Below are 27,492 nucleotides of genomic sequence, written 5' to 3'. Positions count from 1 at the left end.
CTTGACTGCCCCTCTGACGTGAATGCTCTCTTCCATGACTGAGATTGTTCTTAGCTACGTCTTTTACCAACAACCCGCCCATTTGCGGCAGGCATCGTATCCATGAGGTGACGGCAGGAGGACAGCCTCAAGCTTGTGAGACACTTACTTATGGACGCTACATGATGGGGAGTGGGGCAAAGACATGTTCCTGTCCAACTACCTATGTTCGTTTAGCAGGTTCGACGAGGGAAGGGTTTTGCCGTTCCAAGAGAGCCCGGCTGGGCCGTATTCTGGAGAACCTGCGGCGTCAGCGGGTCGACCTGGATGCGCCCTTTTCCCCTATGAGGCTGCGCCGTATCTAGGCCACTCTTTCTGTGATGTGTGCGCAACAAACCAGGGGACCGCCGGATAAGGTAAACAAACTACATGATGATTGTTTTGTCCTCCCTCACCAATTATGGAATCATGGGCAAGTACAAGCGCCCCCCTCCCTTCCAAGAAAGCATATCAAGAAAACCAAACCACCTCCAACCCCGCAGCCGCCCCCTCTCCCACTCTCTCACTCTCTCCTTCTCTCACTCTCTCTCACACACACACTTACTCCCCTCCTCCCACCATGCTCCTTCTCCTAATGATGATGACGATTGGCGCCGACGACGACGTAAACGAAATAAGCAAAGTATTAAACGTAACGGAAGGGGGTGGGGGGTATATACATGTAGCCCGTGATGCCATCCCAAAAGAAAAAAAGAAAAAGAGAAAAAAAAAAGCCGCTACTGGATACGCTCATTTGTACTGTGTGCTTTGTGTAAAGACCCTTGTGGTGATTGTTGTTGGTATTTCGCGTACGTCATGCTCGTTTCCAGCCTTTTTCATCGTTATTGCTCTCTCCTGAATTGGTATCGAAATAATCCCTCTCCCCAACTGAAACCCCTCTGATGAGGATACCAGATAAGAACAGAAAAAGCAATAGTATCATGGAGCGCGGAAAACAGGAAATTCAAGAAAATTTGAGAGCCAGCGCCTCACCATGCCCGCCCTGCATTGCTGTGCTACGACTCCCCATGCGCCGTCGATCACATCTCATCGTCTGGGCAGATTGTTAGCCCGGTATGCAGACGCCCCCCCCGTGTTCCATCCCTGGTTGACGCTGTTCTTGACAATTAGCGCCGCAGCCGCCGCAGCGGCCTGGCGCTCTTTTTGGCGATGTCTCTCCCGGAGGTAGTTGGCCGCTTCGGGCCTCATGCGGAGGATGCGGAGGATCATGTCGTCGCTGGGATCCGCCTGGGCCTCTTTGCGCTTCTCCTCCTTGGCCTTCCTCATTGTGCCCAGGTTGCGGCTCATCATGATGCTCTTGCCGCGTCGGATAGTGCCCATGCTGGCAAAAGCACCTGGCCCACCGCTAAAGGTCGGCCCGAATGTTGCAGGCGCCGAAAGACGGTTTTCGTGCTTCTCCTGGAGCAGCATCTGAGTCGCGCGCTGGGCATTGGCAGCCGCCATGCGCTCAGACTCCCGAATCAGGTTGTCGGTCTGCTCAAAGTAGAAGAAATTCAGGGCTGCCAGTTCATGCCACTTGGGCGACTTCAGAACGTCCTGCGGCACACCCAGCTGCTCTCCGGAGTCGTCCTTCGCATTGAAGAACTCGAACAGTGAGTTGAGCCACTGATAGACAATGTCAAGCTCCTTTTGGGACAAGGGCCTTTGCGAAGATGGCTTTTCGGACAGGGGTGGTACCAACAGGTGCTCAATTGCCTGGAGGACCTCCTTCCACAAACGTGTCATGACCGCCAACATCGTAGCGTCCGTCAGAGTTTGCTTCATGATGGCAAAATTCTGGTCAAAGTAGTGGAATAGCGGCTGCAACGCGCCTTCAATGTCGCTGGCCGTTGTGACGGTTGGCATCGTTGAAGCTCTCTTCTTCCACAGGCCGGCCACTTGAGAGCCGATGCCACCACCTCTGACCAAACTTCGCAGGGTCTCGTGAGAGATCGTGGCGCTGATCTGAGCCCGGAGCTGGGGTGTCGGTTAGTAACAAATCCATATCCTAACGTCAATGAACGTACCTTATCGGTGATCTTGCGAACCATATCTCTCTCCGTTCTCTTCAAGTGTCGGAACGCCTTTCCAAAGTAGAACTGGATGTCGTCTCGCTCGCCTTCCATACTCACACGCAGCAGAATCCTGCCCTGCGTGTCCAAGTCGAGCCAGTACTCGCGGGGCAAGTAGTCACTGAAGTGAATGGGATCGACCTTCAGCGAGGTGCGACCGACAAAGTCATGATCGCCAAAGGTGTCGTAGTCCCAGATGGTGGCGATGATGTTAAGGGGGCTCGAGACTGTGATGTCGACGGACTCGTCCCAGCGGGGGTTCAAGTTTTTATGTATAATGCGTGTCTTATAAAGACGCTTCTGGTATTCGTCTCCAAGAACCACGTAGGGGTCGCTGAACCCCCCGGGGTCGCAGGCTTTGAGGTCCTCGGCCTCTACCACTTTGATCGTGAAGACGTACTTGTTGGGTCGTTTGGCTTGCTGCTTTCCAAGACCTTCGGCTTTCCGCAACACTTCAGCACACGCGTCAACGTTCATAGCCTTTTCCAACTTATCCAGCTCTTGCATGGCATGCTCGATGTTGTTGAGTTTGACAAAAGACTGACACATGTTAGCAAATCGACATGGATTCAGGAGAATGTACACACCTCGGGAAGGAACTGGAAGGGCTCAGGGGCATCCTTCGGGTTCCAGGCGTCTCGAGCATATTGGGCGTACTGCATGAACTTCTCTTGAGCTGTTTTGTTCGCGGCGATCTCTTGTGCCGTGGGCCGGTCCATCTCTTTCGCAAAGCGTTTCTCGAGCTCATCGCAGTACTGTCCGATGCCAGCCGCATATGATCGTGCCAGCGCCGTCATGAACCTAGCATGGTGGACATCGCTGTCCCACTCGAGCTGATAGACCTGTTCCATAGTTTGATGGAACATCAAAAATATATCAATGACGGAAGTACTGTGCCGCTCGGCGTCCGTAGGTATTTTGTTTGGGTCGTCGGTACGAACTTGGAACGAATCTTGACTGATGGCACCATCGACCACTTCCACCATGACGTTCTCTGCGTTGCGAACCCATCGCCAAACAAAGTCCACAAGCAGTTCCTCGATCTGGAATTCGAAAGGCTTGTCCGGCAATGCGGCATGGTGCGTGCGCCGCATTTCGACCAGCTCCTTGTAGAGATCAAAGCCATCCTGCATGTTTATTTCCATCTCCTTCTCCTTGGCGACCGCAATCGTCCGCTCAATGATGTGTTGGGCATCCCGCTCGTAGCTAGGAAACATGACCTCCACCAAGATCTGCCATATTTTGACGCCCATAATCTCTGGAAGATTTTTGTATCGCTTCTGGATCTTATTGGAAAGCTTGGTGACCGCCCGTCCTAGTTCAACAACGTGGGTAAACTCCCATTCCGAGGCATGGTTAGGTAATTTCTCGTGGACAAAGACGTTGTAGGCGTCGGTTGCGGCACGTCGCAGACCTTCGGTAAGATGCACAGCGAACTCCTGGACCTGCTCGGGCCTTGCGGGAAATGCAGGGTCGGATTGAACATGTTCCTCCAGCAGAGTCATGACCGACCCAATGTTTGGAGGTTTAGGACCGTAGCAGTTGAGCATCAAGTTGTAAAGATCTCGCAGTAGAGCATCATAGAGACTGTTCAGCGTCTTCTGATATACGGCAAAATCGTGCATCGTCCAACGACTTTGGTCGATCTCGCGCAGACCGACGTTGTATTGGTGCAAGTGTGGCGCTTTCTTCCTCTCCGGTTCCGATGACTTTGCGTTGTCCATGACCACAAGGAGATCATCGGCCAGAATCTCTCCGTCAAGAAACTTCTTGACAGCTACCTCAATGAAGGCAATGAGTCTTGAGAACTGCGGCAGCCGCCAGTAGACGCTGAGTTCCATGAGGAGGTCCTTAGACGGCTGCGAGAGCGGGGTGTATTCCGCCGCTGGATCAGCATGCAACTGATCGTAAGTCATGCAGTCTTTCAGAATGGCCTTGTAGAAAGCCCTAGAGTCGTTGGGGACAAAAGTGTAAACAACCTCGTCGAAGGCCTGATTCGAGTCATCGAGAGACAAAGAATCAATGGAACTATCAAAGTTCATAATTGATCCATCAGGGCTAGAGATTGATTTGCTGATTTCAGAGTACGACTGATCTTCCCCAAAGAAGGTGGACTGAGGCCGTCCAGGGAGTGACTTGTCCGCTCCTGCTGTCGACGTCTTGGCCAGCTCGGGTTTGATCGTCAATATCTCTAAAATGATTTGGGAAAGATGCGGTGCTTCGGCTCTCTTCCATTCTTGAAAGGCGTCTTCGAGATCGAAGTCCTGGCTTCTTAGAGCGCCGGGCGCATCCGAGGCCAGCCTTTGCTGGTAGTTCTTCATGTCCTTGATGGCATTTTCTTCGGTCCAAACTTGGCGGTTGGCCTCGAGATCAGCCTGCACTTCGGAATTGGATCGACCAAATATGCGCGCCACAGTAAGAACCAGCGGCATATCCTTGACATCGTAGCTCAAGGGGGCGGGGACCTCAATGTAACTACCTCCATCCCCGGCAGAATCGAGAGACAGGTTCTGGTCTCTAGTAAGTAGTTTATTCTCCAGCGTGTGCAACCTGCTCATCAGCTCGGGCCTGTCTCTGTCGTGCCCCTGATCTCGAAGAGTCTGAGCCACTAGCCTGATGAACATGGCCATGTGCCTATCGGCTGTTTCTTTCCATGAATCATCCGTTGCCGATGTCAACTGGGCGTACTTCTGGTTGGCCTTGGTGGCAGACGAGTAAAACATGAGGACGTAAGGCTCAAGCTTGCGATCCTTCTCAACCGACTTTTGAAAATTCTTATCGGTGAATGCAGTATATGCCTCAGCGAAGCTTCGCTTGAGAGCCGAGTCGTTGAAACCTTGCATAGGTTCCTTGCCTGTTAGAACGTTCTTAAGCCTCTTTTCCAGGGGTTTTTGGAAGCCGTGAGGCAACTTGATGCTGTTGGAGCCCGACGAGACAAATTGGCCGACTAGTTCAGTAACACTGGTGTGCGATCTCTGCGCGGGTTTCGGTGCGGCGACATATTGCTTTCGTTTCTGTCTTGGTTGGAGGAGGTAGTTGAGGTAGGCGACACGTAATGCAAAGGTGTAGGCGTCGTCGTGGCTAACGGTGATGTTGCCCCTAGATGCTCCTCGCGGTCTCATGCTGATTCGATTGCTGTTCGGGCGACGGCCCGGCATCCACGAGCTTCTAGACGCGGACGACATTCTCGCTGATCGTAACGGGTCCGGATATGCGTGGGGTCGACGATCGAACGTGGACGACAACGGGGCTTGGATTTATCGGAGAGCTGTCATTCTCGTACCAGCGCAGAATGGCCAGCTATGTAGTTCGCGGTGTGTCAACTGTCACCTTTTGGAAAGTGACCGGTCAGTCGTCTCGTGAAAGAGGTTTCTCGGCACGGAAGGGAGAACGGCTAGCTAGTCGGCCGGTGGTTAGAGGGGGTGAAGGTTATCGTGAATGTGGCCGCGGGTGTGGAAGGTGGTGGAGGTCAAGCAGCCGCTTGGGGACCCTCAGAAGGTTTGGGGGGTTGATGTTTGGTCCAGCAGGTGACACACGTCATTGGCAGAAAAGGAGACACGGTGACTGCCGTGACCCTTGTACTGTTCAGGAAAAGGTGGCACGGTGGTACCTGCGGCCTTGCGCGGCGCTAAGCGGCCCCAGTCAGAGATAGGTATCTCTCTAGGGAGTCGAGGGGTGCTCACAGGGGCTATGGGAACAGGATAATACGTACATCGGGTATCGATGATGCCTGACGGGGCCGGACCACTGGTCACTGCACTTCTAGCCTGACAAAATGACAGCTCAGTCTGCCACTTGGGTACTTTGTCGAGCGAGCAGATGTCAAAAACTGCAGTGTATCAGTGGCTTGCTGCTTGTGACAGAAGCCGTGGGCTCACGGTGCGACGGAGCTAAAGAAGCAGGGTACAACAGAGCATACCAGCCAGAGCAGAGCATCAACATGGTCGGTCCGTCAACTAAATACTAGCCAAGATGGGGGTGGCTGCTTGACCCTTTTTCACTTGCCCTGTTCCTTCGGACGATATACTACTTCTAGCTCTTGTATAGTCTTGCCTCGAACTCGACGTTCTTAACTGTTCTGGTAGCCACTTGCCCGAAATACAGTCAAGCGACAATAAGGTGGACGAGGAGACGGCATCGCCGGCCATGTGTTTCCACGCAATGTTTATCGGCCATATGTTTCGACTTGTCGGTCTCTTCTTTCAATCCCTACATTCCCCAGTACTTCTCTTTCAAAGGCCCAAGAGCATTTCCGTGGTCATCCACGCCGGCGGAATTAATGGTTCGTCTGGGGCGGCCTGAACGCGCATGTCCGTCCGTACACTACCTACATAGACTGCAAGCGCCAGCGTTTGCTGTGCCCTAACGTCTGTCCTAGTTTTCATCCAGGGGGGGGTGGGGGGTGCCCCTTGTCTGCCGCTGGGGAACTGGGGATTGCATGGTCCTTTTTTTTCTTTTCTAATTTTTTTATTATCTTATACTGCCGAGTCTGAATGCGTGAGCCGTAACAAGTCAGAAAGGCAAGATTGCTTAAAGCAACAGCGGGTTCATGTTGGAGGGAGTAATTGATGTCTGCTGGTAAGCCATGAGTTCACGGCCGCATACCCCACTACTCATAGGCACCTAGTTGCAATGACAGGCCCTTGAGAGCGTTTCCTGTGGAAAGCGAAGAACAAGAATAACAAAATTGCTGGGAAGTCGAGGAATGACTGATTTGTTGGGGTTTGAAGGAGCGCATCACTTGCTAAGGCGCCGTAGGAATGATCTTGGCTTCGCATTGACTGGACGGTCGTGCAGATGACGTTTGATGACAGACGGTGACCGTTGACATTTGCGTTGCTCTGCTGGATGGGGGTGTTTTGAAACGGTTTGCTCTTTTTTATCCTCCCCCGGTCGAGAGCCGAAGTATTGGTTAGAGTTTGACAGACCTCAAGGGGGGAGCCTGTTTGCTCTTTGGAAGAGCAGACGAAAAAAGAAGAAGAAAGCCTTAGGACAATGAATCACACAAAGGCTAAACCCAAAGCCAAAATGATTGAACCGGGTCCATAGACGCAAAGTCTCTTCTGCTTCTTTGCATACCTTTTCGACGATGCTCGAGATCCTGGAAGAGGATCAGCGATTGACTTTCAAACGGTCTGGCTTGACTAGTGTATGAAGCTTCTCTCCAAGACCCGCCACCCTCGACCGCTACCTACCCCTTTTCTTGATGCAGCGCAGAGATATGTATGTATTATTGGAAGGCTGCAGCATGTGCCGGTACAAGTTGATAGGTTGATTCCCGATTCTCTGGTTTCTGGAACTCCAGACCAGATCAGACTAGGCTCAGAAGCAAGAGATCGATGATACGCGAAATCCCAGGTTCGAGAAACAAGCAAGGCCGTGTTTCCACGGCGCAAGGTCCGGACGGACACACCCTCACCGTGTCGGAACAGGAGCCTGCCGTGCTGGCTTCGCTTCCCCAAGTTGAGAGGGGTAAACACGGCCAAAGGGTGGAGGGGTGCGGAGGCAGAAGTGGCCAAATACATCATGTAGCTTGCGCGCCTGTCGTCGTGGAAGATGAGGAGATGAGGTAGGCGCCTTGCGCAAAATGAGCTAAGCAGTCGGTGGTGTGGTGTGGTGATCCCATGCGCTTTGGCTTACTATCAAGGAACGTCTGGTTGTGTGCTGCCTGACCCCACCAAAAGACCGCCAATGATGGGGAATCAGAGAGGCCATCGTGCTAAGGGGTCGTGGATGCTGTTCAATTCCCCAAACCGTACATAGTACACTAGGTAGGTAGGCACATGAAACTCGAAGTGAGAAAATGGAGGGAGGGTGCTTGATGCTGGTGTGGGATGAAGCGAACCGGCAAGTTGCTTCACCAGGGCTCAGCAAAACTCGATCCGCGTACTTACATGCCATGGCCGGGATGATGGCGACCGCATGCCATTTTTCCATGGAATTATACGGATACATCGTACAGAACCATTGCACCAGAATGGTTATGTGAGAAATATTGAGTTGATTGAGGCCGATGGGCATGGGTCGGGATAAATATGAATCGGCGCCAATCTCGGGCTTGATTCGACGTCACAACAGGGGAGGGGACCTGCCTACCTACCTCAGAAGTGGGAGGTGGGTAGGCAGGTCCCTACTCAGGTGCCTACATGGTAGCAACACCGGTATGTACCTAGTTCACTATGTAGTGTACATAGCATGGTGCCTTACTGATTCAGACGAGGTCGCATTGTACCTGACCTTACTTCTCACCTACAGTACGGATACTCCAGCGCAGGAAACAACAAGCCGAGCCCAAAGAAGCCTGGACGGCTACCTACGTACCTACCTAGGTACCTACCTGTAATCCACACACTCTTGTACTCTTGGTATATGTGACCTTCTGCTCGGAGTGATTAGCCGCGGCGAATCAAGTGACCTTGACTTAATCGCGGAACCAGATGACTTACCTACCTAGTACGACGACGACGACGACGACGACAGGAGGGGAAGTAGCAACGGCAGCAAAAGCAACAGGCCTCTGAGGCAGACGTGCCGCAACCTAGCAGGTCTTCCACCTCCGTCGATATCGCAACATTCAACCTCTGACTCTTTTACTCATTCTCCTTCCACCATTCTACAACCACCACAATTTTGCTGACATTTTAGATCTCATTTCCATTTCTTTCCCACCCCGTGGGCATTCGTCGCCGTCCTCTCTCCCTCCTCAACCCCACCACTACCCTCTTCGCTCAGGCCGCCGGCGCCTTCAGCAGCGCCCCAAAGCTGGCTGCGCGCAGTCTACAGTCTTGTACCGCCGACCCCGTGGGTGTGGCTTGGCCTTGTCTTGCGTCGCCAAATGTCCACGATCCTGGCCAACTTGCGACCCCGCGCTGCGAAGCCCAACTACCATCTCAGAGGCGTTCCCTCTGCCTCACTCGCAACTCATTCCACCTCCATGAGCCGTTAACTCCCCGATCAATATCTCATCATGGGCATCGTTAGCAGCAAGCCTGAGGACGGGGCCGCCCTCTTTCTTAGAGACCAGAATCGACGTGCGATCTCCCACCCACCCCCCTCGTCTTGTTTGCCTGTTCATGCATGCAGCCTTGCGCATTTCCCTCCAGCTAATCCTTTGACATTCAGTATCCATAGCCTCTTTAGTCATTTCGAACCCGCGAAGGCGTTCGTCCATAAACATCGTTCCCAATGCTTTCCCTGCCACCAAAGTATCGGCTTCGCGCCCACTAGGCGACGGCAGTCCCATAGAATTTGTCCAGGTTCGTCAGCGCAAACAGCGACACACCTCCTCCCGCCCCTTGCCTCGAGCAGCGTGTGCTCATTTTTGTCTTTGCAGGACACTGAAGTCGTTACGAGCCCTGGTGGCCTCCCGAATTTCATACTAAAGCTCACCTACGACGACGAGCTTGTTTTCAACTTTACTTTCGTCATCCGCCAGGGACAGCAGTTCGTCACGAACGGCAGCGCCGACACCGTCGCTACGGTCGATACCCAAATCAGCGGACTGACATATGTCTACGCCTCGACGCCGCGCGAGGTGGAAAACTTGGTAACAAGAGAGTTCCATGCGGACCCAAATCTACACAAGAACTCCAACGTCGAATTGGTGGGCGACTTTAGCACCGGCGGCAACCCATCAGTATCCTTCGAATGGACCTGGAAGTGGAAGCCACCAAAGAATGTGGAAGATAGGGGCGGCGGATGGAGGAATACTTGCAGTGTATGTTGTTGGCCACCGAGCTCTTACCTGTCACATGTGCTAACCCCCTTCGCAGTTCGTCGAATACGATCCCCGCAACCACTGCCTGCACACTTTGGCTAGCTTCTCCTACTGGGTTTCTAGTAAGTCTTCACCTTTGCGACTCATTCGCTCACTGCCACTCACAATTTTGCAGATCCAGCTTTGCCACTCAGCCACCCTAACTCGCCGTCTCCTCCTTTCCTCTTGACCGCACCTCCCAAGATCCGAGTTGCCTCATCTCAGTCTGTCGATTCTCGAATCAGCCACAGCGAACTAGAAGAACCCTCGTCGCCGCTGCCAGGCAATTTCTCTTCTACCACTATACTCTCCGGGCCACAATCTGCACAGGAACCGATCAAGGTGGATGTCGCGTGCCCCAAACCAACCGATGATGTCCTCGTTCCAGACGATGGCCCGGTCTTCAGAGCAACAATAAAGGCATTGGAACAAAAGACGGGCAATATGCGGACGCAGATGAAGCGCGTGCTCAAGATGGCTAAACAGGCGCATGAGGCGCAGGTAGAAGCCAACAAGAACTTCTCCGAATTCATCGACACCCTTCGCGAAGCTTCATCCACAAACGCCAATGCCGTACAGCCGGCTATTGAACACTACTTTGACAAAATTGCCCGCGAAATCCTTTCGTACGAGCGAACAAATACGGTTAATCTTAAGCGTATCGTGATCGATCCGCTGGACAAATTTTACACGGTAGATATTAAACAAGCCGAGTCGAAGAAACGTGATTTCGAGGAAGAAAGCAAGGACTACTATGCTTACGTCTCGAGATATCTTGGACAGCGCCATGACTCAGTCAAGGCTAAGAAACTGGCAGAAAGCGACTCCAAGTACCAGACGAAGCGCCGCAACTTTGAGCTCAAGCGATTTGACTACTCAAGCTTCATGCAGGATCTCCATGGTGGCAGGAAGGAGCAGGAAGTGCTTTCACACCTTACAAGGTATGCCGACGCTCAGACCAAAGGTTTTCTGGAGGCAGCCAAAAAGATCGACACTTTACTGCCACAACTGGAGGCGCTCTCGAGCGAAGTGCAAGAGGCCGACAAGGAATATCAATACCAGAGGCGGGAACGGGAAGAGAAGAGAAGACTCCTCGAGAAGAGCAACCAGCCGTATAACGAGCCAGACCTTGGACCGGCGCCTGGCACCAGTGCTGGCCAAACCACGGCCTCAAACGGCAATGCACAGGTCTCTGACAGCGATCTTGGCCGCGCCGACAGCACAGGATCGCAGCTGAAGCTTGGGTTGTCCTCGGGGTCGAACCCTTCGGTGGCCATGTCATCCCCTGAGCTGACCAGGTCACCCGGCAGCCTTGGCAATTCCTCGGTTGGAAGTCCTGCTCAAGCTTCGAAATTCAAGGGCATCCGTGACTTGGAAGAGAAAGACTACGGCCAGCTGTCTAGCGCCAGCAGCAGCGCCCAGCGCAAAGAGGGTCTGTTATGGTCTCTGAGCAAGGCTGGCAGCAACCATGTAGACCCGCGTAACCTGAACAAGCAGGGTTGGCACAAGTAAGTCCACCCAACCCGTTTAAGAAGTGGTAATCATTCTGATCCGCAAAAGGTTCTGGATTGTCCTAGACCAAGGCAAGCTCTCGGAGTATAGTAACTGGAAGCAGAGGCTGGATCTGCACAATGACCCCATTGACTTGAGGATGGCATCCGTCAGAGAGGCGCGCAATGCAGAGCGCCGGTTCTGCTTTGAAGTCATTACGCCCCAGTTCAAACGCGTATACCAAGCCACATCTGAAGAGGACATGAACAGTTGGATCACGGCCATTAATAACGCATTGCAAAGTGCGGTTGAGGGCCGCATTATGAGGGATAAGTCTGCTCCCAGTGATTCAGGTCATATTAAGAGAGACATTGGCTCCATCCTCACAGGAAAGAGCCCTTCCGTTGGGCACAACAGTAGTCACACAAACTCGAACAGTGCACCACCCGTCCGCCGGATCACGGTTGGCGCTCGGCCCAGCACGCACAGGTCCACTAGTTCAACATACGACGAGAATCCAGACAAGCTACTGCAACTGCTTCGCGACAACGATCAAGGCAACTGCTGGTGCGCCGACTGCGGGTCGGGCACAAAGGTCGAATGGGTTTCAATCAACCTAGCCATCATTCTTTGCATCGAATGCAGTGGCATTCATCGCTCCCTCGGCACACATATCAGCAAAGTGCGATCTCTAACTCTGGATATCAACTCCTTTACCTCTGATATTGTCGAGCTCCTGCTTCTTGTTGGCAACAGGGTGTCGAACATGATATGGGAAGCGAGGCTTGAACCTGGATTGAAGCCGACGCCCCAGGCAACGAGGGAGCAGCGGCTGAGGTTCATTACTGCTAAATACGTCGACAAGGCCTACGTGGAGCCGATCTCAGCTACTCTCTCGCGCTATGCAAACCCCGAAGATACCTTACTAGCGGGTATCAAGAAGAACGAAATTCAGCAGGTAATCTATGCACTGGCTTTACGAGCCAACCCCAACGTCACAGACAGATCTCGCGGAACGCACGCCGTATTCTTGGCCCTTGCGGCTGCCGATCCCGCCTCGCCCTCTCCCACTCCGGGGCAACCTCCGGAGACGGACAGAACGGTAACGTTCCCGGTGGCAGAGATGCTCCTTCAAAACGGAGCAGAAATACCGACGTCGATGCCGGCTTTCCCATTAAGCCGCAGCGCACAGATGTACATTGAAGAGAAGCGAGGACGGAATACGGGGGGGTTTTCGAGTGATGCAGTGGGATCACTGCCCAGCAACCCTAGCTCGAACGAAAAGCTCCAGCGGGAGAGGGACGCTCGGCTACAGAAGAGAGTAAGTGCAGGAGGACGTCTGGCTAAGAGCCCGATTCCGGAAAGGTAGCGACCTGCCTGTTTCGAGCGGCTGGGGCAGTTGAACATGTGCCTTGCTTTTGCAATGCACACGAGACGCAGGTCTTCTCTCGAAGTCCACTTATCGACGGATGGCTACGATTTTGAGTGTGACGGTGGATGAAAACCGTCTTGGCGCACTGGCAGGAAGACAGAGAGAAAGGCTTGACGCACTTGACTGTCGTTACCAAAGGGTCTGTTGCGTTTCGAGGGCCTGGTATTTTGCTAGGCAAAGCCCGGTTCCATTGCACGGCACGAGGGGGATCACGAGGTCATGCCCTCACATGTAACATGTGTAGTTTTTGATGACAGAAGTCTGGCGTGAACAGGCACATTGGAATAGTCCTCGATTGGAATATGCGAGGGTATGAAAGGCGGAGATGGCCATTACGTACGCGTGTTTGTCTGTGTGTATGGATAGTAATATTAATGAAGAAATGAAGACAGAACAATCAATGGTGAACACTTTGTGCGGATATCAGCAAATTGCTCTATATCATTTCCGTGATATCTTATCTGCGGAGCTGGTAGAAATAAAAAACGTGGAGGAAAAGGATAAACAAAGTCGTCTCGGTGACTCGGTGAGAGTATTATTGTTCGTACTCAGCCGCAGCTATGCAAGGAAATCGCTTGTGGTTTGGCGGCAGGTGAGCCGCCCACGTGGGTTTGGTGGGGATGAATCACGTTTCTACTTTTGGCGTCATGGTCACACAGCAAGCGATGCAGCAACTCAGCGTGTGAATGGCGAGTGGAACTGGCAAGAACATGGGTACGAGGTCACATGCGACAGGGGTCGTTCGCCTCCTTGCTCTCTACCGAAATTCATGTTGCAGCATATGCTACACTACTAATCGAGAGCGACGCATGACGTGATGTCTCGGTTTGTGAGCCGCTGCGACAACGAGGACGTTCGCATAAGCTGATTCACTGAGCGGGACCTGTCAAGACGAGGGCGGAAGGGAAGGGCGGCGGCTCGCGGCCTGATCCTGACGGGCTCTAGGAGATGGCTGACCAAAATGACGGGATCTCGATGATGAATGTATGGGGGGGGGTTATATGGGCGAAGCGCCGTATGATGAGTGACTTTGGGAGATGGTGCGGAGCGTGTTGTGGAAAGATGGCACACGGGACCCGGTTATCCACCAGTTGAAGAGGAACCGCCTCACGCGCCTCTTGTGTCCGTCTGCTCAGCCATCATGATCGGGACGCGCATTCGTGTGGCGGAAGAGACGGGAGTCATTCTGAGTCCCCTTGTCAAGTTAAACTGATCAACCAACCATCCCCCACCCTTCATATGGCTCTTTTTCTCTTTTCCACCAACGCCATTGTCAACCAGGTCATCGAACGCCCTCCCTATTGCCTCACGGAACTTTCAATCCGAACCCTTTGAGAAAGCGGACACTGGTACTGGACACTGGCCTGAACTACATACCTTGGGCCTTGGGTCACTACTCTTGCAGGGAGTGAGTGAGTTCGGCCTGGCTTCATCAGAAGCTTCATCCCCTCTTGCATCCACTGAACCCAAGGGCGGAACTAGGTATATTGAGTTTGGAAAGGAAACAATCAATGAGAGAACGCTTCTCAAAACCTGCCAACCAACGGCGGTCATCCCCATCCAGGCTCGGTAGCCCACTTCCCTTACACGGTCCCCCTGATCCCGAGAAGAGGAAGACCCTGTCATCCTCCGGCTGTTTGGGCTAGCAGGTCCCCAGCAAGCCCCCCCAGCAAAAGCTCAAGCTTGTATTACACAGGCGCGCAGCTAGGTGTGTGCAGGCAGGCACACACAGGCCGAGAGCAGCCTAGAGCAGTTTGGTTCTTCCACTTCCTGGCCTGACCTCTGCTCCCCCTCTCCACTTGGGGAATCGACATTCGTAGTAGCTTCCCCATTTCTAGGCTGCACCCACGCTCACTCCTCCGGGACTTGCCTCTTCTGAACAAGCTGCTTTATTAATTTGGAGTCTCGCCGTTCATCGCTTTCACTCCCTTACCTTAGGCAACACTTCCCAAACGCTCCATCACCACCAATCCGTTACAACATTCACAAACGTATCCGTACGCGCCTACCCTGTTCCTATCATAGCTGTGTGCACAAAACCGACTTACTGCATTCGCTTGCCATACGGAGGTTGCCCCATCTGTTGGGATCCATTCGTCATCGCTGCCGACTGCGTTACTCGCCTACTGTTGCTGCAGCTGCAGCCTTCCCAATTGTGTGAATCAAGCCAAGACAGTAATCTTTTCATCCGAGGCCATGGCTCCTCAATCCGAAAAGAGCCAACTGAAAAGAACTAGAGTGAGTCGCTTGTTAATCTGCTCGGTCTTCTGGTATGCAATCCTAAACCGTCTTTCCCTACCAAAGGGTTCTCTACCAGAATCGGACCTGGATGCGAAGAAGCCCCGCCGTTCCGAGAGGACATCGCCAGAACCCAACGACAAGACCCCGGTTTCCAACAAGCACCAGCTTCCGTCCCCGGTCACGAGGGATAGTGACTCGGACGAGGTCTACAAGGAGCCGACCGCCACGCCACCAGAGGGACGGCCCAGCCAGGTTAACCACCGCGAAAAGGACGACACGTCCCACGCATTGAACAACATCTCGTCGCCGCCGCAGGACACCCAGGCCTTCTCGCAATATCCTCAGGAGACGAAAGATGCCCTTTCGGACGAGGTCGAAGATGAGGTGAAGGAGGGTGTATGGGGATATCTGTTCCCGCTCGATACGAAGTATGGCAAGGTTGTCGTTATGAAGAAGAGGGCTGCTTGCCCGTTGCCAGATACTGTCAACGCTGCGAAAGAGTCGGCGGGTAAGGACCAGAAGGGGAAGTCGACTTTGCAAAAGGAGGAGGAGGCATACGAGCGCACAAAGATTAAAGGAATTGCTTCGGGCGGTTATTTGATCGGACGTCATCCAGAGTGCGGTAAGCTGATTCTGCACCTGGACGTAGTCGTTGATGCTGACGGTATGCAGACATCGTTGTGGAAGACCCCATCGTTTCGAATCGGCACTGCCTGATCTTTTCCGAGAACAAAGGCGGCGACAATGTGGCTATCGTGGAGGACCTTTCGAGTAATGGAACCTTTGTCAATGAGGCCAATGTGGGTCGGAACAAGCGGAGAGAGCTTCAGGAACAGGACGAAATTGCCGTCATCGACAAAGCCCGTTTCATCTTTAGGTACCCGAAGACCCGGCAATCCAGCGCCTTCCTGAATCAGTATACACTACTGGAGAAGCTCGGTAAGGGTCATTTCGCCGAGGTCTTCTTGTGTGTTGAGAAATCTACCGGCCAAAGGTATGCTGTCAAGATCTTCACCAAGACTGCCGGCATGGATGAGAGGTCGAAACAGGAGGGTCTGCAGCAGGAGATTGCTGTCCTCATGGGCGTTAGTCACCCCAACGTCCTCTGCCTGAAGGACACATTCAATGAGCGAAATGCTGTGTACTTGGTCCTCGAGTTGGCGCCAGAAGGCGAGCTGTTCAACTTCATTGTCATGAAGCAGAAGCTGAGTGAAGACGAAACGCGCAAGCTGTTCAAGCAACTTTTCCAAGGCATCAAGTATCTGGTATGTTGGCCAAGCACCTCATTCCAACCCTAAGCTAACGAACACTAACCAGCACGACCGCAATATTGTGCACCGCGACATCAAGCCCGAAAACATCCTGATGGTGGACAGGGATCTCCACGTCAAGCTGGCTGATTTCGGCTTAGCGAAGATCATCGGCGAGGAGTCTTTTACCACCACGTTGTGCGGTACACCCAGTTATGTGGCGCCGGAAATTCTTGCCGAGGGTAGACATCGGAAGTACACCAAAGCCGTGGACATCTGGTCTCTCGGCGTGGTGTTGTATATCTGCTTGTGTGGCTTCCCGCCATTCTCGGATGAACTCTACTCGACGGACTTCCCTTTCACATTGTCGCAACAAATCAAAAGTGGACGTTTCGACTACCCCTCGCCGTACTGGGATTCTGTTGGGGACCCTGCTCGTAAGTATTGTTCAGCCGGATGAATTGCTGGTTTGGACGCTGACAAGCCGGACCAGTTGATTTGATCGACTCCATGCTGGTCGTCGACCCCGAACGCCGGTACACTGTCGACCAATGTCTCAACCATCCCTGGATGACTCAGAACCAGCCGGGTGTCAATGATAGCACCGATGGCTTGGTCGGTGGTATCCAAGGCTTGGATGTCCATCGGCGAGGCGTCACCAGAGAACGGACGTTGCTGAGCTCCATGAACTCGGTACAAGTCGCCACACGACCGCCTGTGGGGGACAGCAAGAAGCCCATCCACATATACGCCAAGAATACGAAGAAAATGGTCCCGAAAGAGGTCGATCCTCATGGACAACGGAACGTCAGCGAATTTGTTGAGATGGGCGGCAAGGGTGACCAGCCACTCTTCGGCGCAGATGGCGAAAGCATATACTCTAAGGACGACATCAGCGGCGGCAAGACCAAGGGTGGAGGGAAGTAGAAGGCTGCGGTTTGTAGGTTCATGTGTGAGGCTTCGTCGTGTTCACATGTGAACTGTCTTGGAAATATACGAAACGGACGACCACACCAACAAGGAGCATGCGGAACAGAACTCGGTAATGGTTTGCATTAATTAGCCTCCTGATGCCCGGATTGGGTACCTGAGGGAGGCATATATACCACGCCCTTGGCACCGATGGTAATGTTGCAGGCTTGGGAAGATGGAACTTTTGGTATCCCGCTCTAGAGAAATGCGGGCATGGCTTGGCAAAAGTTAGGAGTTTTACTTATATTGTCCTTGGTCGAAAGAGAGTTCAAGTACCGTAATAATAAGTTTATCACCTCAGATCCAAGTAACCACACTAGTGGTTCTGGTACGCTAAGGAAGATCCGATGTAAGATGAGCAGTCTTCTGGTTCGCAACTGCATTCAATCTCAGGGCTGCACGGCCCGGCCCGTTGATGGCCGGAACCGCCGCTATGCCGGCTCCGAGAGAGAGACGGGGCGGCATGCGAGATGCACTATGGGGTTGACTCAACCGGCAGAGCTTCACGGGGCGGGGCCGGGACTACAACACGTCTTCAAATGCCTGCTACGGCTTTGTTACGTACTTTTCAACCACATGGAACAGTTCTGCGTACCCAAAGCGCTTTCGGATTGAACAAGACCTGGTGGTGTTTCTTCAATTTTTTAATAATTCTTTTTGGAAAAAAGCGATTAACTAGGCCTGGTAAATACAGCAGGCACTTGATTCAGGTCCCCAGTACGGATACCCCGCCTGGAAACAGGCCAGGGAAGAGCCTGGCTCTTTCACCGCCTTCGCCTAGAGCCCTGCAAACGTACTAGCGGCGTCTTCTCGCACAGAAATCTGGTGGCAGAAAAAATTGCCCTGCGGTCACCACCAAACACCCCTCCATCCAACGATCTGACCGGAACGGCCTTTGGCAAATCGACACGACAGACCGACCCCTGTCTCCGTTTTCTCAAACCACACGCCCCCTCTCCCTCTCTCACTCTCTCTCAGGTCCAGTCTCTTCACGTTTTCGGCCGTCTGTTTTTTTTCGGGTTTGACCTCCTCTTTTTGGTTTTCTTTCCCCCGACAACCGCATACAACCCCCACGACTTGTTTCCATCCCCCCGAAACCCACACCCACCCCCCAAATCCAACAGACCGGAATCATGGCGGCGGGAGCGAAGCAACAGGCGCAGCCGCAGCTGCTGTTCGTGGATGGATCCTTTCAGGAGCTGGCCCGTGAGATGGCCGACTACCTCCACATCGCCGAGGAAGTCAAGCCTCTGATCGAGAACGAGGCCAAGAAGGAGGAGGTGCTGAGCAAGCTGGTGCGCTCGTCGGCGGCGCTGTCTTCGGTGCCCGAGAAGGAGTTCACGGCCGCCTCGAACCTCATGATTCACCTCGTTCTTCAGTCCGAGGACCCCAAGAAGCACCTGCCGACCCTGTGCCAGGCCTTCAGCAAGCCCATCGCCTCGAGCCCCGTCAACGGCGTCGGCCTGAGCCTGAACGCCCTCAGCACCATCTTCAACCTCATCACCCCCGAGAACCCGATCAGATTCAACGTCTTCATGGCTATCCTGCGCTTCCTCAAGTCTCACGCCATGTTCGAGGCCATCCAGCCCTACCTGAAGCACCTTCCCAATTGGTTTGAAGAGTGGGCCACCAGCGAGGAGTACCAGAGGCAGATGTACGAGGAGATTGCTGAGGTTGCTAAGGAGGCCGGCAAGGAAGAGTGAGTCCTTTGAAAGATCCGGACGTTGTGTTGCGCACAGATCAGCGCCATCAGATACAGTAATGCTGACATTGTGGGGTTATCACCCCTCACCAGGGAGAGCTACGAGTACATTCTCAAGGCCCTGCGCACCTTTGATGCCGACGATAAGGAGGAGATCGGCTCCGAGGACGCTCAGAGACTATCCCTTCGCGCCGTGCGCGACGCCCTGCTGTCCAACACACACTACCTCTTCACCGACATCCGCAGCATACCCTCGGTGCAGAACCTGTCCGAAACCCACCCCGTCTACTCGCAGCTTCTCGACATCTTCGCCGAGCAGGACCTCGAGGACTACAACGACTTCAATGACGAGCACGAGGGTTTCGTCGAGAAGGAGAGGCTCGATCACGAGAAGCTCCACCGCAAGATGCGCCTCCTGACCTTCGCCTCCCTCGCCGCCCAGACGACCTCGCGCCGCATCGAGTATTCCGCCATCGCAAAGGCCCTCCAGGTGCCCTCTGAGGAGGTCGAGATGTGGGCCATCGACGTCATCCGCGCCGGTCTCGTCGAGGGTAAGCTCTCCCAACAAGACCAGGTCTTCCTTGTCCACAAGGTCACCTACCGCGTCTTCGGCACGCGGCAATGGCAGGAGCTCGCCACCCGTCTCGACTCGTGGAAGGGCACCTTCTCCAACCTGTACGATGTCATCCGCAAGGAGCAGGCCAACGCCAAGGCTCAGAAGGAGCGCGATGCGCATGAGGCCGAGCGCAAGGCCCAGAACCCCGGGAACGAGGGCGGTGGCAGCGGCGGTCGCCAGCAGAGAAACCAGGGACGTCGCGACAACCAGCAGCGCGAGCCCAGAGAACCTAGAGAGCCGCGGGAGCCCAAGGAGCGGACGGAAAATGACGACTAAACGAAAGTTGAGGGGGTGATGAAGGTCGAGAGGGTCTATCGTTGAGCAGTTTATGAGGGCCACCCTTGCCTGGCTCGGGTTCCCCGTACCCCTCTCGATACCTCTCCGGTGTGAAAAATACCTACGACACGGGGGGGGGGGCTCTATCAAAAAGGGGGACACGAAGATGGGGAACCGTCCGGCGATGTTGTCAGGGCAAAGGAATAGGGGAAATTCCCATCCGTATCCGTGTTATGTAATTACGGCGAGGAGAAAGAAGGGAAAAACGTTTTTTTTATGGCCAAGTTGATTACGGATTAGAACTGAGCCCTCGCAAAGAAAATGCTGCCAGGACATGTGTTATGACATGTGGTCGAACGAAACGGAAGGAGAGACGACAGTTCTCTGTTAGAGAAGGCCGGCCACGGTCCGCCGTGTTGGCACGGCGGTCTTTGATAGGGCAGGGGGAGGAGCCCCCTCCTGAAATGAAATCCGGCGCAACGAGAGATTACGATACGGGCGCCTCCCCTCCGAATGCGTGCGCGCGTGTATGTTTGTGAAGGGTGAAGAGTCAAGGGTGATGAGCTACAAGCTTTGCCCGGCCTGCTTGAAGTGACAAACGAGGTTGTGTTCCCCGGATGATGAGACGGGGAGAGAGAAGGAGAGCAGGCAGGTGAGGACGCGTGGTGGTCAGCCAGAGTATGCTTTGGTGTTTTGTTGTGTTGATTTCTATGATTTCATTTCCCAAGAACTCGAGTCGTACACCGTTCTCTCTCTCTAGATATACAATAGCCAACGACAAAGGAGAATAGAAGGAGTCTCAAAATGTCCAATTTCACACGCACGCAAGGGGGTTCTCTGTCGAGAGTCGACGTAGCAAACCACAGAGTCACACACCCCTAATATCGTCCACCGTTTTGCACCCGGGCTGTGTTGTTTTCTTCTAACCCGATCCAGATGTCGTTCATACTTTTCCTGGATGCTATACCCCCGGAAGATGCCAAGTTGTTTCCAAGACGCCAGAACCATGGCTTTCCAAATGTTCTCTGAGGAGCGGGTGAAACGGGAGGGATGATTTGCATATACATCAGCCGGTAACTGTGGGCGCCATTTCTTCTCTAGGCTCTACTCGGCAATCACCAAGCAAATGTTTGAACTTTCACCTACAGACCCAGACGCTTGTTAAGTTCCGCGCGGGTCTTGGCGTAGACATCCTGCGGTGGGGGGGTAGCATCGAGCTTGACAACGCGGCCTTGCTTCTCGAAGTAGTCCACCACGGGCATGCTGGTCTCGACAAACGTGCGGAAGCGCTTGCGGATGCTTTCGGCGTTGTCGTCGGTGCGGCCGCTCGTCTTGCCACGTTCGAGCAGGCGGCTCTCCATGACACTCTCGGGGCAGTCGTAGAAGAGGACGAATTTGGCAGGGCAGACGGTCTCCTCGAACTTGATGGCCTGGTCCATCTTACGCGGGAAGCCGTCAATGAGGAAGCGCTTGTTGCCCTGCTTCTGGATGGTCTCGGTCATGGCGTTCTCGAGGAGCTGAACAGTCACTTCCATGGGCACGATGAGACCGTCCTTGATATAATCCTTGATAAGCTGCCCGAACTGCGAGCCGGGGCGGTCCTGCTCAGCGCGGAGGAGGTCACCGGCGGAGAGGTGAGTGAAGCCGTAGTCGGAAACCAGCTTGGCGCATTGGGTGCCCTTGCCGGCGCCGGGGCCGCCAAGGACGAAGAGGACGGTGACGTCGTCGGGGGAGAAAGTCGGCGTGGACTTTTGAGGGGAGGGGAGGGCGGCATTGGATGAGGGAGCGGGAAGAGCGGCCATTTCTGTGGCGATACGTGTTAGTCGAGGCTCACAAAGGCATTAAAGCTCCTTTCAGCTTTAGACAGGATAGGTAGCTTCCAAATGAGTGGCATGTTTGTTTGCAGTTCAGGGAGAAAAGACGAAGGCACTGGGATTATAGCTCACCTGCTCTCTGGTCGACAAGAAACTTGTAGGCTAAACTACCACCACCAATGACGACGAGGAATGGCCAGAACTTGATGCCGGAAGACTTCTTAGGAGGCTCGGAGGAGTAAAAGCGACGCGCCGGGAATCGCTGCTGAAGACGGAAAGAAGGTCGCGAGGAGATCAAGACATTAGAACGAATAGAAGAAGAAGAAGCAGAAGCTCTGGAGAGCAGACGGGGTGCGACGGAATGCATGGCGGCGGTAGATAGTGCGGGCAAGTGGCTGGACAGGCGTCAATGCAAAGTGACGACGGTACTGCTACACCAAGGACTGGGGAGGGAAGAGGTAAAAAAGAGTGACGGGTCGGTTCTGGTATGTGAGTGGTGGTTCGAGACTCGTGCTGCTTGTTCGGCGTAGCTTGGGAAGCTAAGGAAGGGTAGGCCTGGCCGCGAGGACAATTTCGGGTGGACGAGCTAACTCCTGAAAGTGGAGCGTGGGTTTGGGAGGGATTGACATTGGCATTGGTACCACGGCACCCTGAGGGCCCCCTGACGTATGTCCACATTTTCAAGATTCCAGACTTGCGGTCGGTCGCGTCGTATTATCACGTGGGATATCAGCCAAGATAAGCTTTCGTCCATTGACTTTGTATGGGATTTTGTTCGCAGTGTCGGTCGGTTTTCATATTAGCAAGTGCTTCTTTTGAAGGCTTAAACGGCAGACTTGCAAGTATTGGTGACGAACAAGGAGTCTACCACGATCGATCATGTACAAGTTGGACGGGATGCATTGTGTGCCCTTCTGATTCCTTCATGAAAGCCGGGGATCAGACAATGTTTGTAACACATCGGTACGAGGCATCGTAAGTCCAGTTGCAGTTTACTATAATCATGTTTCTTGTTCCTGCACCGAAGAGTGTCATATGTCGGAATCATATTATCGATAAAATGCGGACTGGTTAATTACCTACTGACTACAATACTAGGTTAAAAGTTTTGTTATAACAAAAAAGATATATATATACGAATTTCTGATTTTTGACCGGTGATCTTCCTGGCTGATAATTTTACCTTCTGATTGGGTTGTTTTTGGCTGTAAAAAAGACTTTCGAATTAGTACTTGACACAGCCCTCCAGATGTTGAAGTACATATACAGTCGCGATAATCCTCGTTTAACTGATTATATAAATAATGCTCTACTTGGTCGCTTTATTTCGCGCCGTGTCCAAGTACTTAGGGTACAATCAATCAATCATCATGAAAGAGGTTCTCTTCGCTCCATCCAGATAATGCCAGTGAGGCCCAGAGTAGGAGTCGGGTCAGTAACGACCGGCGAATGTCCGGTGTTGCATGTCTTTGTGTTGTCCCATTTTTGGTGGCCATTTGCAATCCATCCACTCCATCCTCGAGGATCAAGTTCAACAGCCATAAACTGCAATCAATGCCTTGTGCTACAAGCCGGGGAAACAGATAAGTCATTTACGGCAGAGGTGAGCATAGTGGTCTTGTCCGGAAACCCATCACGAGACTAATGCCCGGTGGGGTCAGCCTCAGGAGAATCAACAGCAACCAACACAAGCTAACAAACAACCTTATATAAATATAAATAAGATAAGACCATCCGATTTCGCAGTCCCAAGCTAGCCCCGGATTTTCTGTTATGTTACAAAGTACAACCCAATATGCCCAATGAGAGTGCAACGCCTGTTGCAAGAATAAAAGGCAAGAAGATCAGGGCGCAACAATCTGTGCCCCTGCTCCAGCCGCTCGTCGTCTAATGCTACTAGGTAACCCATAGAACTATTTTCCCAATGTCTTCCTGGCCTCCAATTTTAGGCGTTCCAAACGATGTGAGTAATTGCCCTAGTAATTCAGCTCACCACCGCCGCCACCAGCAACATGGTCGAGATCCTCGTAACTCTTGAGACTGCGTCCCTGAGTAGCCTCGCGGGGACCGACGGCGGCTCCACCTGCAGCAGCGCCGTCTCCCCATTTCCCAGCGCCGCCGCGACCTCTTCCGCCCATACCACCGTCCCAACGGGGGTTTGGACGTCGGTCATAGGGCCCAGTACGATAGGCACCACGGCCACCACCCATGCCTCCACGGCGGATTGGGCCAGGACCACCACGGTCATCGCCGCCGGCGTTCCATCCAGGCTGAACGCCAGGGTGACCGCTGCCAACGAACGGCGGGAAACCGCCTGGCGGCATGGGGAAGCCCGGGATAGGCATCATCCCGTTCATGGTGAAGTTCTGCAAATTGAAGCCACGGGGAGTTCCAGTCGCAGACTGGCCATTCGCTGGAGGGAAGTGGCCGTTGGAGTTGGCATCCGTTCGCGACGGTGCGATGTGGGATGGATCCATGACATAGGCATTGATGAGGTGGAACTGCGGGATGGGTTAGCCATATCCTGCACAAGTATTAAAAATGTGACTGACCTCTTGCTCAATGCCCTCGAGCCAATCGTTATGGCGCTTCTCAACATGCTTGCGCCAGAAGTGCTCCTCCTTGAACAACTTGGTACACTCGGGCACCTTGCACCTCCACTTGTGCTCGTCTTCCTGCTTGACAAACTTGAGAAGCTCCTCACTAACAGCGTCCTCGACCGGCCGGCCTCCGAGTTTACGCAGATCCGCCGTCTCAGGCTCAAGGATCTGCATGATCTTATCCTCAAAGGTTTTGACCCAGTTGTAGGCACGCAGAAGCTGCTGTTCTGCTTTGCCATTGGTACCACGGAATTTCTTGTCGTTCTCGGTTGCTTCACCCTCTTCCTCGATCTCGCTGCGCTTCTTTCCGGGGAATGGCTCCCCGTTGGCGCTAGCGCGCGCAACGGCCTTGGCAGCGGTGCTGAGAGTGCTTCTCGGGCGACGCAAATGACCACCAGGGCACTTGCGAGTAAGCTCGTGGACTGAGTCGCTCTCGAAGACGCAGAAGAAGCAGAAATTGTAAACGCGCCTGAGATACTCAATCATCAGATCCAGCTGCTTCTTCTTCACGAGCAGCTCTTCGTCGTCGGTATCCTCCTCCTCCAAAGCACCCTCGTCCTCGTCCTCGTCGATGGCGCCGTCTTCTCCGTCGTCCATGCCGTCATCGACGTCGAGATCACGCTCCTTCTTGGGCTTCTTATTGGTTGCGCCGGCGACAGGTTGGAGACGACCAGCATTCTTAAGATCATCGACTCTCTCCTCAATTTTCAGTACGGCATTGAAGTCGGAGCCAAAGTCTTCCTCAAACTTGTTGACAAGGCGCTGAACGAGGTTCAGGTCCTTCTCAACACGCTCAGGCGCGGAGAAGAGATCCCACAAAGCCTTCTTTCGAGGGTGGCTGGGAGGGTTGTGCACACCGACGTGACAGACAAAGTCACCTCTGACTTCATCCTTCACAGTCTTGCCATTGACAGCATCGAGTGCCTTCTCGGCAGTTGAAACAACGGCTGGCGACTTCAAGGGCAGATCGCCGTCTTCATCCTTGGGATCCACACGGTCGACGACAGCAGGGGCAACCTCTGATGAAGGATGAAGCATGACCCAACCAATACGGTGATACCGTTTGCTGGGGTTGGGATCCGAAAGGGAAAGCCACTTGAAGCCACCCTCTTCTTCGCCGAGATGTTCTTTGCAGAATGTCTCCAAGTTTTGCCTGCTAACGTGAGGGGCAATGGTCTTGATGAGGAGGGTTGGCTGGTACAGGTTCTCGTCTCTGATGTCAGCGCCGTTCGCCGGCACAAGGTCGCCAACGCCGAGGATCTCATTGGCGGCGGTTGCTTCACCCTCCTCCTTCTCTATGAGACCGCCGAGGCCGTTCGTCTCGCTCTTGGGGATACCTTCAAGGGAGAAGTCGTCAAACGTTCCGGACTCGAGATCTTGCTCCCATTGGCTATAAGCGCCTCTGCGGAACTCATTAAGTTGGGCTCTGAAAGCATCGCGGATCTCAGGCACATAACGTTCGCGAAACCACTGCTCCTTCTTGTGCTCGCTGACAAAAGTGCGAGCCATCTTTCCTTGGAGTTCTTCCTTGTAGGCGTCATACGCGAGCTGAATCTTGGCCTTCTCCTTCTCGCGCTCTTCCTGAACCTCGCGAGGGCCGCGAACGCGCTCGGGCTCGCGACGGCGACCGGTGCGTTGACGCTCCTTCTCCTCCTTGATCTTCTCATTCATTCTCCACCATTCTCCAAAGTATGAGAATCCGACCTGGTAAGGGAGCTTAACCGGATCCGCAAGCGGATTGACGGTTAACGGCGCAGGGGCGCTGCTGTCTTGCCCGGGGATGTAGCGATCGATGTTAGCCGGCGGCGACGTAATTCTCCGCTCTCGGCGATCATCGCGATCCCGACCACCGGCGTAGTCATCGCGACCGCGCCCTCTCGGTTCATAACGGTCGATAGCGGCCGGGGATCGAGAGCGACGTCTGTCACGGTGTTGGCGCTCGTGGGCTGTAAGAGTTCGTAAGTAAGCAGCTATCGACTGTATGCAGCAACTAGCCTCAGCGTCGAGGATGTCGCCCAGAAAGCCAATTGAAGTAAGCGAGTGGGTGAAAGATTGTACGCACCAGGAGATCTACCACGATAGAAGGTATCAGCCCGCTCTTCTTTGATTCGTGGGTCGTCGCGACTGCTCCACGTCCTGTCGTCCGGCGAGCGCGCGGAGGAGTCTCGGTGCGAAGAGTACGAATCCATGATGCGTCCGTCGCGACAAAGCGATTCTGGTATGCGTCTGTCCTCTTTTCTCAGTTTAAATGACCGTACGACCTGATTAAATATCGCGTGCGCGTCGGGTAGCTGCGTGCCTGCTGCTCATGTGACTTTGTCTGCTTGCTCGATCGGAAGGAGAAAAGGAGGAAGCCTGTTATTTGGCAACATGATTGCGGTTAGAAATAATTCTGCAGGTGGAATGCTGGACGGCTTCTGAGGGAAACGAGAGAAGAGAGAAAGAATTGAGAATTTGAGAGGGTGGCAGTAGTAAAAGCGGTGCAATTGCCAGAGAGCAAAGATGATTGAAAACCGGCTCGTCACCGCAATGATGACGGCGCAAACGAGAGAAGAAATAATATGGCGCCAAATAAGGTCCTGCCGAAAATGATTGACAAACGGGGGGAGGAGTTGAACAGGGAGTCAGGCGGGAGAGTAAGAATGGCTTGTCGGGGGGAGGGTAGACAGGCAATAATGGGGGATTTTCTGAATTGAATCGAGGTGAGGTAGGGAGCAATAGGGCTGTGGCAAGTAAAGATGATGCAGGAAGAAAGGGGGAAACGAACTATTTCGGTTGCGAGAGCGAATGCCTCGACGATGAGACGCGGTAGGTTGTCGTGATCCAAAGCTGAGGAGGACTTTGGGATGCACGAAGCAAAGATGACCGACGGTAGACTTAGGTACTCGAAGGGCGACGAGACAGAGACGCCAGGACGTGGAACAAAGAAGCGGCTGGAGAGGGTCCACTGAAGACCGAAACGGGCTTAGTATCGTTCCGGATGATCTTCGGCGGCAGTGTCGGCACTCTTAGGTGCATATATGCTTCGCATAAAGCAATAGGAGTTTGGAAGCTTTGTTGCTGTGGTGGTTGGCTCCTGATTAGAGTTGTTTTGGATCAATTGGCCTTTGAAGGGCTTTTTCTTGTTCTTTCTCGTAAGCTGTATCGCGGTGCAGTAACGAAAGAAGGCACAATAGTCGTAAGGCCTATTTAGCGTAGCTGCAGAAGATGACGAAGACCGTCTGCTGTACCTTCCTTCCCTAGCAATTCCAG

The 27,492-nt window shown here is 53.5% G+C and overlaps 6 protein-coding genes across 6 annotated transcripts; 3 read left to right on the top strand and 3 right to left on the bottom strand.

The window, feature by feature from the left end:
• Positions 1-1,065: 1,065 nt before the first annotated feature.
• Positions 1,066-5,275, bottom strand: GLRG_01392 (uncharacterized protein; the record flags this gene model as incomplete). Its single annotated transcript, XM_008092077.1, has 3 exons — positions 1,066-1,995; positions 2,046-2,630; positions 2,678-5,275. The coding sequence occupies 3 exons, from the start codon at positions 5,273-5,275 to the stop codon at positions 1,066-1,068; spliced, it is 4,113 nt and encodes a 1,370-aa protein (XP_008090268.1).
• A 3,782-nt stretch (positions 5,276-9,057) lies between these two features.
• GLRG_01391 (PH domain-containing protein) lies at positions 9,058-12,706 on the top strand (the record flags this gene model as incomplete). The annotated part of the gene is made up of 6 exons (XM_008092076.1): positions 9,058-9,121; positions 9,213-9,346; positions 9,424-9,807; positions 9,863-9,929; positions 9,983-11,354; positions 11,407-12,706. The coding sequence occupies 6 exons, from the start codon at positions 9,058-9,060 to the stop codon at positions 12,704-12,706; spliced, it is 3,321 nt and encodes a 1,106-aa protein (XP_008090267.1).
• Positions 12,707-14,965: 2,259 nt separating this feature from the next.
• Positions 14,966-17,187, top strand: GLRG_01390 (uncharacterized protein; the record flags this gene model as incomplete). The annotated part of the gene is made up of 5 exons (XM_008092075.1): positions 14,966-15,007; positions 15,074-15,632; positions 15,683-16,275; positions 16,328-16,697; positions 16,754-17,187. The coding sequence occupies 5 exons, from the start codon at positions 14,966-14,968 to the stop codon at positions 17,185-17,187; spliced, it is 1,998 nt and encodes a 665-aa protein (XP_008090266.1).
• Positions 17,188-18,365: 1,178 nt separating this feature from the next.
• On the top strand, positions 18,366-19,826 carry GLRG_01389 (PCI domain-containing protein; the record flags this gene model as incomplete). Its single annotated transcript, XM_008092074.1, has 2 exons — positions 18,366-18,931; positions 19,028-19,826. The coding sequence occupies 2 exons, from the start codon at positions 18,366-18,368 to the stop codon at positions 19,824-19,826; spliced, it is 1,365 nt and encodes a 454-aa protein (XP_008090265.1).
• A 1,142-nt stretch (positions 19,827-20,968) lies between these two features.
• On the bottom strand, positions 20,969-22,007 carry GLRG_01388 (UMP-CMP kinase; the record flags this gene model as incomplete). The annotated part of the gene is made up of 2 exons (XM_008092073.1): positions 20,969-21,630; positions 21,773-22,007. The coding sequence occupies 2 exons, from the start codon at positions 22,005-22,007 to the stop codon at positions 20,969-20,971; spliced, it is 897 nt and encodes a 298-aa protein (XP_008090264.1).
• Positions 22,008-23,616: 1,609 nt separating this feature from the next.
• Positions 23,617-26,429, bottom strand: GLRG_01387 (arsenite resistance protein Ars2; the record flags this gene model as incomplete). Its single annotated transcript, XM_008092072.1, has 3 exons — positions 23,617-24,141; positions 24,193-26,186; positions 26,303-26,429. The coding sequence occupies 3 exons, from the start codon at positions 26,427-26,429 to the stop codon at positions 23,617-23,619; spliced, it is 2,646 nt and encodes an 881-aa protein (XP_008090263.1).
• Between the last annotated feature and the right edge of the window lie 1,063 nt (positions 26,430-27,492).

This window comes from Colletotrichum graminicola (genome assembly GCF_000149035.1).
Source record: "Colletotrichum graminicola M1.001 genomic scaffold supercont1.4, whole genome shotgun sequence".
Taxonomy (NCBI): Eukaryota; Fungi; Ascomycota; class Sordariomycetes; order Glomerellales; family Glomerellaceae; genus Colletotrichum; species Colletotrichum graminicola.
The sequence above is the reverse complement of the archived record's forward strand: the minus strand, read 5'-3'. Positions and strand labels throughout refer to the sequence as shown.